Source organism: Carassius carassius, chromosome 35 (genome assembly GCF_963082965.1).
Source record: "Carassius carassius chromosome 35, fCarCar2.1, whole genome shotgun sequence".
NCBI classification, from domain to species: Eukaryota; Metazoa; Chordata; class Actinopteri; order Cypriniformes; family Cyprinidae; genus Carassius; species Carassius carassius.
Window position 1 is genome coordinate 25793614 of NC_081789.1, and position 12082 is coordinate 25805695.

At 36.5% G+C, this 12082-nt stretch overlaps 1 protein-coding gene across 6 annotated transcripts in view; it reads left to right on the forward strand.

Moving 5' to 3' along the window:
- LOC132116368 (ankyrin repeat and fibronectin type-III domain-containing protein 1-like) overlaps positions 1 to 11370 on the forward strand; it is an 83741-nt gene extending 72371 nt beyond the window's left edge. For 5 of the 6 annotated variants that reach the window (XM_059525183.1, XM_059525182.1, XM_059525184.1 and 2 more), the window contains 8 exons: positions 20 to 238; positions 2236 to 2402; positions 2486 to 2636; positions 4112 to 4280; positions 4366 to 4532; positions 6316 to 6520; positions 7992 to 8569; positions 8953 to 10503. In XM_059525183.1, coding sequence (XP_059381166.1) covers positions 20 to 238; positions 2236 to 2402; positions 2486 to 2636; positions 4112 to 4280; positions 4366 to 4532; positions 6316 to 6520; positions 7992 to 8569; positions 8953 to 9291 — 1995 coding nt within the window. In that variant the 3' untranslated portion in view covers positions 9292 to 10503. Of the gene's footprint in view, positions 1 to 19; positions 239 to 2235; positions 2403 to 2485; positions 2637 to 4111; positions 4281 to 4365; positions 4533 to 6315; positions 6521 to 7991; positions 8570 to 8952; positions 10504 to 10996 lie in introns of those variants that run through there. The other variant, XM_059525181.1, reaches the window with a different exon arrangement.
- Positions 11371 to 12082: the final 712 nt, after the last annotated feature.

Sequence of the window (12082 nt, forward strand, 5' to 3'; positions counted from 1 at the left end):
TTTTTGAATTGTTCTGCAGGCGCTCCTGGGCACAGTGGATCTGGGACAGGTGTATTTTGAGCCCATCAAGGACAAGCACGGTAACGCTGTGTTGGTGCTGATGAAGGACATGAGCGCATGCGCGCCGCTGGAAGGCGTTCGCTGGATTCCCGTCAGTAAATTCCAGCTGCAGCGCAGGTCTTCCTCTTCTTCATCAGACGAGCCCAGTGCACTGGAGACGCTTCTCACCTCACTGCATGTGAGTGCTTTAAACACCAAAACACCAGTGCATCACCAATGTGTCACAAACCCAGTGTAGCACCATTATCACTGAAAAGATGGAAATACTGGAATCATAACTCTTACTTTAATGAAGTCTGCTCACCAAGGCTGCATTTATTTGATCAAAAATACAGTAAAAATAGTAACATTATGAAATATAATTACAATTACAAATAATGGCTTTCTAGTGTAATATCGTGTAAACTGTAATTTATTCCTGTGATGTGCAGCTGTATTTTCAGCATCATTCCTCCAGTCTTCACATGTCACATGATCTTCAGAAATCCTTCTAATATACTGATTTGTTGCTCAAGAAACATTACTCATTATTATTCATGTTGAAAACAGTTGTGTTGCTTGGATCATGTGACACCGAAGACTGGAGTAATGATGCTGAAAATTCAGCTGCGCATCACAGAAAAAAACTACATTTTACAAGATATTCACAAAAAAATCAGTTCTTTTAAATTGTAATAATATATTACAATATTAGTATTTTTACTATATATTTCAGCACATAAATGAAGCCTTGGTGAGCAGAAGAGACTTCACTAAAAACATTTTAAAATCACAGTTATGTTTTCAAACTTTTAATAAGTGCTGTATGCATCTTAAAACTACCTTTTTAGAATAATAAGAAACATAAATTCAGTCTATTGTGTCCAAACTTCTGAATTTGGAGTCATTTTCTTCCTGCTGTTCGTCGTGGCCGGTTTGACGTCAGACATCATTGACTTTCTAGTGTCTCGTTATTGACGTCAAGCCTGGAGTGACTCATTTTGACAATTTCAGAGCACAATATGAATTTGAAGCAACTTTGAAAAATGAAGAAAATGGCATAATTTGGGCGAGCAAATGCTTTACCTCAACAGGTTTAAAAAAAAAACATTTAGCTGCCGCTAGCTTCTGTGTTCCTCGCTCTGGTTCCTGGAGTGCAGTGAATTGTGGGAGTATAACAGTAGCATTGTTCCTCTGATGGTTTAGTCTGAGCGCTGTAAACACTTCACCCGCCGCTGATCGTGTGTTTGGAACAGCTCTGGCTCAGGAACATCAGCCTTGGTGTCAAAATGATGTCTTGTCTGAGCGGCTCAGATTTTCCCTGCGGTGAAGCCGTGTGTGTGTGTGTGTGTGTGTGTGTGTGTGTGGTCAAAGTGGTTCCACAGCTCTACAACCACATGGCTCCAGAGTCAGTCTCTCTAAACTCAAATAGTTTAGAAATGATAAACGTGGGTCAATTTCAGGCTATTGCAGGAAGTTCTTCATACCTCTGTCTGTGTGTGTGTGTGTGTGTGTGTGTGTGTGTGTGTGTTAGTGAGAGTTTGCCCATTTTTCCATTCCATATCATTCAGACTGCACAAAGAATGTTCCAGACACTGTACATACAGTGCGATGAATTTGAAGTCATATTTCACCTTAAAATAAAAATAAAAATCAGAAAGATATAGAAATTATTATATAGTCATTATTTAAGATGTTTGGATTGTGACAGACAGGACAGATGCATAATATTGCATAATACTTTTTTGGCATTTTGCAATGTGTAAATACTTCATAAATATTTCTCTCACATTATAGTAGTATGAATAAAAAACTATTTAATTGTGAAAAAAAATAAAAATCTGAAGAAAAATAAGTGCAAATCAGTCAGTCTTGTTTTTTATTTTGCAATATTGTCCATTTTGCTGTTCATTTTTCTGCATAATCAAAAAATATATCCATGGACGTAATGGAAAAAGCTGAAAATGCTGATATGATTTGAGATATTTTATTAGCTTACAGAATATGAGCACAGTTTGTACAAAACACACTTTTCCAGGTAAGCTGTCAGTTATTCACACATTCAGAAATATTTAAGATCAGAATGAAGCATTAATAACACGTCATGTTTATTGCACTTGTGTTTGGGATGAATTTGGAGCTGTTCCAGACAGGTTTGACGAGGCTGGCGTTCTCTAATGAGCTCTTGGTGTGCAGGAGAAGCTGGCGTATCACCGGCGCAGCAGGAAGTGTCTGTCTCCAGGCCTGTATCTGGGATACCTGAAGCTGTACACCTCAGTGGACCAGATCAGGATGCTGGTGTCACACAAACACCCAAACGTGCTGTGCCACGTCAAAATACGAGACAACGGCCACGTCTCCAGGTATGACGTGCTCATGGTTCATGAGTCATGCATGCAGATGTCGTTATATATGTGTATAATAATTACATGTGTTTGTCTCCTAGGGAAGAATGGCAGTGGCTTCAGTCGCTGAGTTCGCTGGAGGACAGCACGAAGGTTTGTGACGATGTCCAGAGCGCTCCACATCGCCTCCTACTGGATCTGCGGAGCGCTGCTAAAGATTTACTCGCCTACATCAACGTTCCCAACCTCCAGGTGCGCACATCCACACATCCACACAGAGACATGCAATTAGTTTGATTGCACAAGCAAGTTAATGTCATTTATGTGGGAATTTAGTAAATCAGGGCCACACAGCATGAAATACACATATTTACATACAGATGACAGACGAGAGATGAAAAGCACGTCCTCTCGTCTGTTTTGTGTGTATTGTGTTTGTAAATGGAAAATCTATGGACATTTCTACACTGAAAAACATTTTGGTATAGGAAATTGGTAGCAAATTTCCCTAATAATTAAAAAGAAATGATAAGTAACACACTGAAATTTGTTTTTGCAAAACATACTCCAATAGACATAATTTATATTATATGTATATATATATATATATACACTCAAACCGAAAATTATTCAGACACCTGATTATGTTTTGCTATTAATGTTATTATTTTATTTTTTAAAGGGGCCCTAATTTACAGTCAAGTATTTTATTTAAGTTTAAGTTTATTGAATCCTTTCTGAATCGAAATATCAGTTTATTTTTAAAAAGGACTCTAATTTACAACAAATAATGATTTACTGTCAGTTAATCAGTTTAATGCATCCTTTCTTAATAAATGTATTAATTTCTGCAAAAAGTGTCACAATGTACTGTAGTTTTACTATCACTTTTGATTTTTATGCGTCCTTGCTGAATAAATGTATTAATTTCTTTAAAAAAAAGTGCAATAATGTACCATTAATAATGTTTTACTGTGTTAATGATTGATTTAATGCATCCTTTCTGAATAAAAATGATAATTTGTGCAACAACAAAAAAAAGTCATAGCACAAGTAATATTTTACTGTCCTTTTTGACAGATTTAATGCACCCTTTCTGAATAAAAGTATGAATTTCTACCACAAATAAGAGCCTGGAGCACAAAAGCAGTCTTGAGTCTCTGGGGTATATTTGTAGCAATAGACAACAATACATTCCATGGGTCAAATAATCGATTTTACTTTTATGTCAAAAATCACTAGGATATTACGTAAAGATCATGTTCCATGAAGATATTTTGTAAATTTCCTACCATAAATATATCAAAACTTAATTTTTGAATAGTAATATGCATTGCCAAGAACTTCATTTGGACAACTTTAAAGATGATTTTCTCAATATTTAGATTTTTTTGCTCCCTCAAATAGTTGTATCTCAGTTAAATATTGTCCTCCTAACAAACCACACATCAATGGAAAGCTTTCAGATGATGTATAAATCTTTTGACACTTAAGACTGGTTTTGTGGTCCAGGGTCACAAATAGTGTTTTAATGTCACTTTGATTAATTTAATGTATCCTTGTTATAAAATTGAGTCTACTATTCATTATTGAATCTAATGAATAGTCCAATCAGAACAATTTGGAATGAAGAACTAGTTTCTAATTTCCAAAACCATATAACCCTATACAGCCAAAATAAAATACAATGCAATACTAACATTTTTATGGTGTCCCTCATATATCAGGCACAGGATTTCCGTGTGTATGTGAAGGAGGTGGTTGAGTTGGGAGGGGGCGTGTCCTTCCTGTTGCTCCTCCCACCGTGTGAGGAGGTGTGTTCACCGCCCGGACAGAACCATCTCTACTCGCCACGCTCGGGATTCTTCACCCTGCCTCTGCAGATCTTTGAGTTAGGTGAGACCACACACACCGTTAACATGTTCACACACACGTATCTTCTGCCCGTCTCTCTCCGTGCGCTCACTCTCCATCTGTGTAGTTCATTTCGAGGCCTACTGCCCCAGTTTCATCGGTCTGTACTGCCGAGTGTCGGCTCTGCTGGCTCTGGAGTCCCTGATGTCCCAGCAGACGTTGCGTGAGGCGTTCTCTGAGTCCGAGCTCTTCGCTGCCAAGCAGAAACATCAGCAGGTTGAGGAGTATTTGCAGGTATTTCTGTCCTCTGTGCGATTCAACACTGGCAGCCCGCCGCTCCGGTTCAGCTTTCATAGGTGAAACTGATGACAGTAAACCTGCAATAAAAGTCAGAACAAACTGTTCAACTGTGGCATTTACAGTATCATCTTTAATAGATACAGAGCTGAAGATCAGCTAATATGATCAGAGTCCACAGCCAGAGCTAAGACCTTATTACTTTAAGACACCTAAGATTAAAACTTATTCTATTTTTAATGTGTGTTTTATTGTTCTGATAAATTATATAAGTTTACTTAGAAAGCAACACTGTATAAGATCTTCCATCTTTTATTGTAACGTAATATTATATATCTTATATTATATTTTATTTGCTTGTTTAAAAAAAAAAAAAAAAAGCTTATCTTGTGACAAGTATTTCTGGGGGGGATTCAAAATTATTAAATAATATAAATTAAAAATAATTTAAACAGAGTTGACCTTGATCTATAACATTTGATTAACGCAATAAATATTGAAATCCCCGCATTCTCTTTAATTCTCAGATAATACAATACAGTAAGTTAATCAAATTTTATGTGCATTTATTAACTATTGACTTGATAAGAAGCCATAATTTGTAGTAAGCAAGATAAAGTTAAAATGTACTACAACTATCATCTTACTGTCACTTTTTATTGATTTAATACATCCTTTCTGAATAAAAGTATTCATTTCTTTAATTTTTAGATAAGATAACAGAAAAAAAACATTTTCTTAAAAAATAAAACATAAAAATAAAAACTAGCATTTATCTTGCAATGAGTATTTATAAAAATAAAATAAACATTTTTACAAATATCAAAATATTTTTGCAGTGTAAAGTCACACACACACACACACACACACACACACACACACACACACACACACACACACACACACACACACATATATATATATATATATAACCTGTTAACTGTCACCCTGTCTAAATGCCTACGTTTACTTCACTATATTACAATTAAATCCTAATCTAATCATGACAAACTATATATCGTTAGAAAGGTCTAAGACTCCTAAATAGATACTTTACCAATCTTTTTTGTTAAAAATTATGTAGGAAAAGTAATATATTGATTTATGACAAGAGTGCACCTCAAAAACCTACATCATATCAGGAGTTCTGACCTTTGTCAAAAAAAGTCTTCTTTGTTGCCTTTTTCTCTGTCACACTTTAGAAATCACCAGAAATTATATATCACTTGATAACTTAAAATCTCAAAATTCATCCTTTGAAACCCATTGTAAATTCAAACATTGCATTACCATGAAAATGATACATCAAAATCATGTCACAAAATGTTTTCAGTCATGAATTATAAAAATGTCGGTTTGGATCATGCACTTTCAAGTCTATGTTCAAAAATGTGAGTGACAATTAACAACAAAAAATAAATTATATATATATATATATATACATAACGAAAAAATAATCAATTTTATAATTATTTTATATATAATATATTCGATTCTTATATTAAAAAGTACTGATTTAGCCACACAGACACCACGAAGTAACCCAGAAATGCATGATTTTAATGCAGAGGTTGTGTTGTTTCCTGTTTGTAGTTGACAGAAAACAAGACACATGTTGAGAGTCGTGAAAACACCAAAACAGCTCTGAAGTGGCATTTTCCTTGCCCAAATCTAAAAATGAAAACATCAACCCACCTAAAACATGAACAGTAATCTACTGCTTCCTCAAGTAGAGTTGTGTTGTGGTGATTGACCCGTGTTCATATGTGTTGACTCTCAGCATCTGGAGGAGCTGTGGCGTGATGCGCGGTGGATGGTGGTCCTCCAGGCGGCTCGGTATAAGCATCAGAGCTCTGGAGTGAGCCTGGGCTGCATTATAGACTTCTCCAAAGAGAGTATTCCAGAGAAACCAGCTTCCACTTCCTCTCAGCTGGACTACCTGCCCTCACCGACCCCGTCACCAGAGAGCACACGCAAACACAACGGTGAGAGACAGAACAGATCACACCAGCGATCAGATCATCAGTACAGTGTAGCGACCACATCAATGTGTGGGAACGATTTAGAATTGGAATCATATACATCAGGGACTCCCAGATCTTTTTCAGCCGAATCCCTTTATTATTAGGCTACAAATGTTGTGACTTTAATAGTAATAATAATTTCAAAATAAAACTAAATCAAAAATATTGCTGTTGTATAATAACAATACAACTGTAATATTTTACAGTAAGTAAAAAATAGTATTTAAGGAAAACAATATAATTTTTTTATTTTTACATTACAACTGTAAAATTTGTATACTATTATTATTTATGGCTGTCTTTCTATATTTCACAACTCAGTGACTGAACCATGCGGCTCATATACAGTATTTGTTTCGTTAAATCACAGTCTGAGATTTGATCATCACGTTAACCCATATTGCGATTTAGTATTTTATTTCGATTAATCATGCAGTCCTGTATTAAACTCATATGATTATTTATGAACTGTGAACTGTGATGAGTTAAGGTACGGTTAAGTCATCTGACAGAATCACAAAGAGTTTGGCTGTAATTGTAGATCTTTGTGTTGTTTTGTTTTTAAAGCAACATTTAATTAAATTGTATTATTTGTGTACATTTTTATTATTTCAAATCTGTTTTTTGCAGAACAGTAAAATGTATTAAATGTTTATTTAATAAAATGCTATTTATTAAAATTTTTAAGTTTATTTATTTATTTCTATTGGATACAAGCTTTAAAAATTACAAAAGGGCACAAGCATCGTAAAATGTGCATAAAAGTCGCCCATACAACCAATGCACTGTATCTCAGTATATATAAATATATAAAAAAATTATCAATAAATAATGACTTGAATTAGGGTCTGTTCCTCTTAGGATTTTGTTATACTTTTCCATCGTTTTTTGACCTTGACCTTCGATGGTCACTATGAAAATATAACAGCATGCAGGTTTTAAACGTGTGACCCTGGAGCACAAAAGCAGTCTGAAGTCTCTAGGGTATATTTATAGCAATAGCCAACAATACATCGTATGGGTCAAAATTTATAATTTTTCTTTTAAGCCAAAAATCATTAGGATATTAAGATCATGTTCCATGATAATATTTTGTAAATTTCCTACTGTAAGTATGTTTAATACTTAGTAATCTGCATTGCTAAGAACTTAATTTGGACAACCTTAAAAGCGATTTTCACAATATTTAGATTTTTTTGCACCCTCAGATTCTAGATTTTAAAATAGTTGCTTCTCAGGCAAATATTGTTCCATCCTAACAAACCATACATCAATGGAAAGATTATTTATTCAGCTTTCAGGTGATGCATATATCTCAATTTCAAGAAATGGACCCTTATGACTGGTTTTGAGATCACAAATAACCTAAAGGTGAGTAAATGACAAAGTGAACTGCTCCTTTAAGAAGTCTCTTTTTCTGGCTTTCCCTCAGATTGCCAGGGTCTGTCGGATGAGGATAACTCATCGGAGGTGTTCCTCACCACTGATAGCGAGTACAGCTCCAGTGTGGCCCAGAGCACCAGAGAGCTGGACCTGCTCCCACCGTCTCCCACCAGCTTCAGATCCGTGGCGTCCACACACCCTTCCTCCTCCTCGCAGTCCTCGCCTTGCTCCTCTCAGCCGGACGTGCTGCAGACCGGAGGAGGGGTGAGCAGACGTGAGCACATGAGCGCCTTCGACAGCGACTTCATCCTGCCGAGCCGTCAGATCGAGCTGCTGCGGGTCACCGAGAAGAGAACGGCGCTCTGCGTCCGCACCAGCAGCCTGGAGTACCCGCCTCCCCTCTCCACGCCAGCCACGCCCACCAGCTCCTCCAATCAGAAGCGCTGGACACGCCCCTCCTCCTTCGACCTCTGCTTCTCCGAGCCCCGCCCCGCGCCGGTGCGCACCCTATCAGAGGACAGCGGCGTCCAGCGACTCTCCGCCGGCTCCCCTCTCCGACTGTGCCACAGCACACTGAGAGTTTACCCACAATACCGCACCGGCTTACCCAAAGACACCAGTGTCAAAGTGAGTGTGTGTGTGAGCTCATGCACTAATCAGCACAGTAGTGGATGAAGCTCAGGGTGCTTTAGTGTGCAGTTCAATTTCACTGGCCCTTTGTATAGAAATGGCAGTAAGAGGAATTCAGTTCAAAGAAATTTAACTGCAACACTCAACACAGAGGAATTTCAGTCATTATTATGTGACCCTGGAGCACAAAACCAGTCAGGTACCGTTTATTTGTAGCAGTAGCCAAAAATACATTGCATGGGATCATAAGGATATCAAGTAAAGATCATGTTCCATGAAGATATTTTGTACATTTCTTAATTTCAAAACGTAATTTTTGATTAGTATGCATTGCTAAGAACTGCACTTGGACAACTTTAAAGGCGATTTTCTGTTTGTAGCTGCGCGTGACTCCAGAGACGTCGGCCAAAGAGATGGTTCGTCTGGTGGTCCAGGAGATCAACGCCGTGTGCCGTCACCTGCAGAAAGCAGCGCAGCAGTGCACCTGTGCCCCGGGTCAGTGTGGATACCCGTCCTGTGCATCTGAGGTGTGTGTGTATGACAGCGAGCAGCTCGAACACTTCGGCCTGGTTCTGCTGGTGGAGGGGAGAGAGAAATGGCTACAGGACGATTTCTGCCCGCTCAAGCTACAAAACCCATGGACTCGCGGCAAACTCTGCGTCCGCTTCAAAGAGTATTCCCCGCTCGCGCTGCAGCACAGCAGAGCCACGACTGTTTGATCACGCAAACCTGTAAATACACACACACTCACACACACTGGCTGAAGTGCATAGACTACTGGTGTTTTTCTACTTGTTTGTTTCGTTTTTGAATCACTTCATGAGCTCTTAAGGTTCGTGATTAGCTAAGCGGCTTCGCCAGGACTGGATTTTATTCACACTAACCTTATGACAAAATCAACTTCAAGTGCTGATCACTCACTAGTAAGAGTTAAAGTCAACATGAAATCGAAACTTATGAACTTTCTATTCATCAAAGAATCCTGAAAATAAAACGTTGCATGGTTTCTACAAAAACAAACAAACAATGAAGCAGCACATCTGTTTTCAACATCGATAATCATCAGAAATGTTTCTTGAGCAGGAAATAATCATATTTTCATGATTTCTGAAGATCATGTGACACTGAAGACTGGAGGAATGATGCTGGAAATACAGCTGTGCATCACAGGAATAAATTACAGTTTACAATATATTACACTAGAAAGCCATTATTTTAAAAGGTAATAATATTTCACAATATTATTACAAAATGTACTGTGGTTTTAATCAAATAAATGCATCCTTTGTATGCAGAAGAGACTTAAAAATTGGATACAGTACGTGTGTGTCTGTGTGTATAATATATATATATAATTTTTTTTTAATTCACAGTTTCAGGAAAACTGCAAACAACATATTGATTTAAACATAAAAGTAAGAAATTATAAAAATTGTAAAATATTCTCCAATAATCTTACGTCGAAACTTCAAGCAATCATTTTTTTGCATTGTACTACTCTCTATGAAATAAAACACTTCTCTAGGAAATCCATCATACTACTGAGGTACATTTGGCATTTCATGTTGATTTGAACTCTTTACATGGATAACATCAGCATTATCAGCATCCTAACACTAGAGTTTGACTTTATTGGCTCGTTTGATTTAGTGCCACTTGAAGCAAAAGGTGCAAGTTCAGCCTGGACAGAAGCTCTTCCATACGGATTCAGAAGTGAAATGTTTACAGCTCGCAGACGGTGGTTTGAAATCACCAAACAAACGTGACGTCATGATTTTTGGTCAACATTCTTCCTCAGGATAACGTTAAACCCTTCCACCAAATTGTACACACACAGAGCCGGCGGTCGGACTCATCCAAACTGTGAATACTCCATTGGGATTCTCCCATGAGCAAAATACACTGAACATTTCTGTAAGCGATGCACTTGAGAACGAGTCTACACTGAAAGCAGTACCAGAAAACCCACATTTGATTGTTTGTGGACTGAACGAACAATGCTCTGACAGACTCTTCCTGTTTCTAACGTTCGAGTAGCATTTGAGGAGCGGTGACATTGTTGTAGTGCGGTGAGTTTATTCTGGATATTGTGTTTACTGTCTCTGTTTGATGGACATGCAAGAGTGTGAGGTAAACGTTTTGGTGCAATAATATTTTACACTGTAGCTCGGAAGCAGATTTCTCTTCCAGATGAACGTTGATTTGTGGAATCATGTACAAATACACACTTGAGCTGATGCACAAGCGCTGTTTCAGATGATGTGTGCTTTGGCATGAGACGTGTGTGTGTGTGTGTGTGTGTGTGCGTGTTCCTAGCATGAGCTCATAGTCTTATGGCTGTCCATTTGATGAAAGCATAGTTTTGAGCAGCTGCAGTGTGTGTGTTTGTAGTTTACTACATGTATTAATGTGTTTTATTTACAGCCCCAGCAGCTATTGTCTGATTCAGATTCAGTGAATTCCTCCACGCACCTCATAATACAGTCGGGTAACAGATCAATAACATTCATTTTCTTCATGTAATCGATTTTTAACAATAGCTTTTTAACGTTTTTCAAAAATATATTTTTTTATCATATTATATATATATATGTATTCCCATTAGTGATATGCCCCTTATACTGAAAAAAAACATCCACCAATCAGAGAAGATGCAGTTACTATGGAAACAATTTCACAGTCAACTTTAAGTGTACTGTATTTTATGGAAACTGTTTCTGCTACGGGATGAAAAAATAGAAAGTTAACTTTTCTCACAATTCTAAATGTTTTCTTGCGAATCTGAGTAAAAGTAAATAGAATAATGAGACATAATTTTGACAAATTTTCTTAATTACAAAAAAAAGTACAAAAAAAATTCATTGCGAGGTTTAAACTTCGAATTCAGAGACTTTTCCTTGGAATTCTGAGTAAACAAAAAATTAATTGCAAGATTTAAATTTAGAATTCAGACTATTTTTGGAATTCTGAGTAAACAAAATTTATAGTAAGATATGAACTCAAAATTTGGACTATGTAATTTTTTTTTAAATTTATAATTTTTTTTTTTTTTTTTTTAATTTAATTAGAAGATTATTGTAGTAGTAATTGGAAGACATGAACTCAAAAGTCAAACTATTTTTCTTGGAATTCCACATAAAAAATTTAATAGCGAGATATAAACTCAAAATTTTGATTATGTTTTTTATTATTATTATTCTGAGTAAAAAATAAATAAATCGCAAGATATGAACACAAAATTCTGACTATTTTTCTTGGAATTCTGGGTAAAAAATAATAATTGCGAGATATAAACTCACAATTCTATCTATTTTTCTTGGAATTCTGGGTAAATGATTATAATTGCAAGATATAAACTCAGATTTCTGACTTTTTTTTCTAGGAATTTCTTAGTAAATTAAAATTAATTGTGAGACATAAACTCATAATTCTGTCCGTTTTCTTAGAATTCTAAAAAACTTTATGGCAAGACTTTTTTCACCAATTCCTAATTTACATCCCACAATTCTG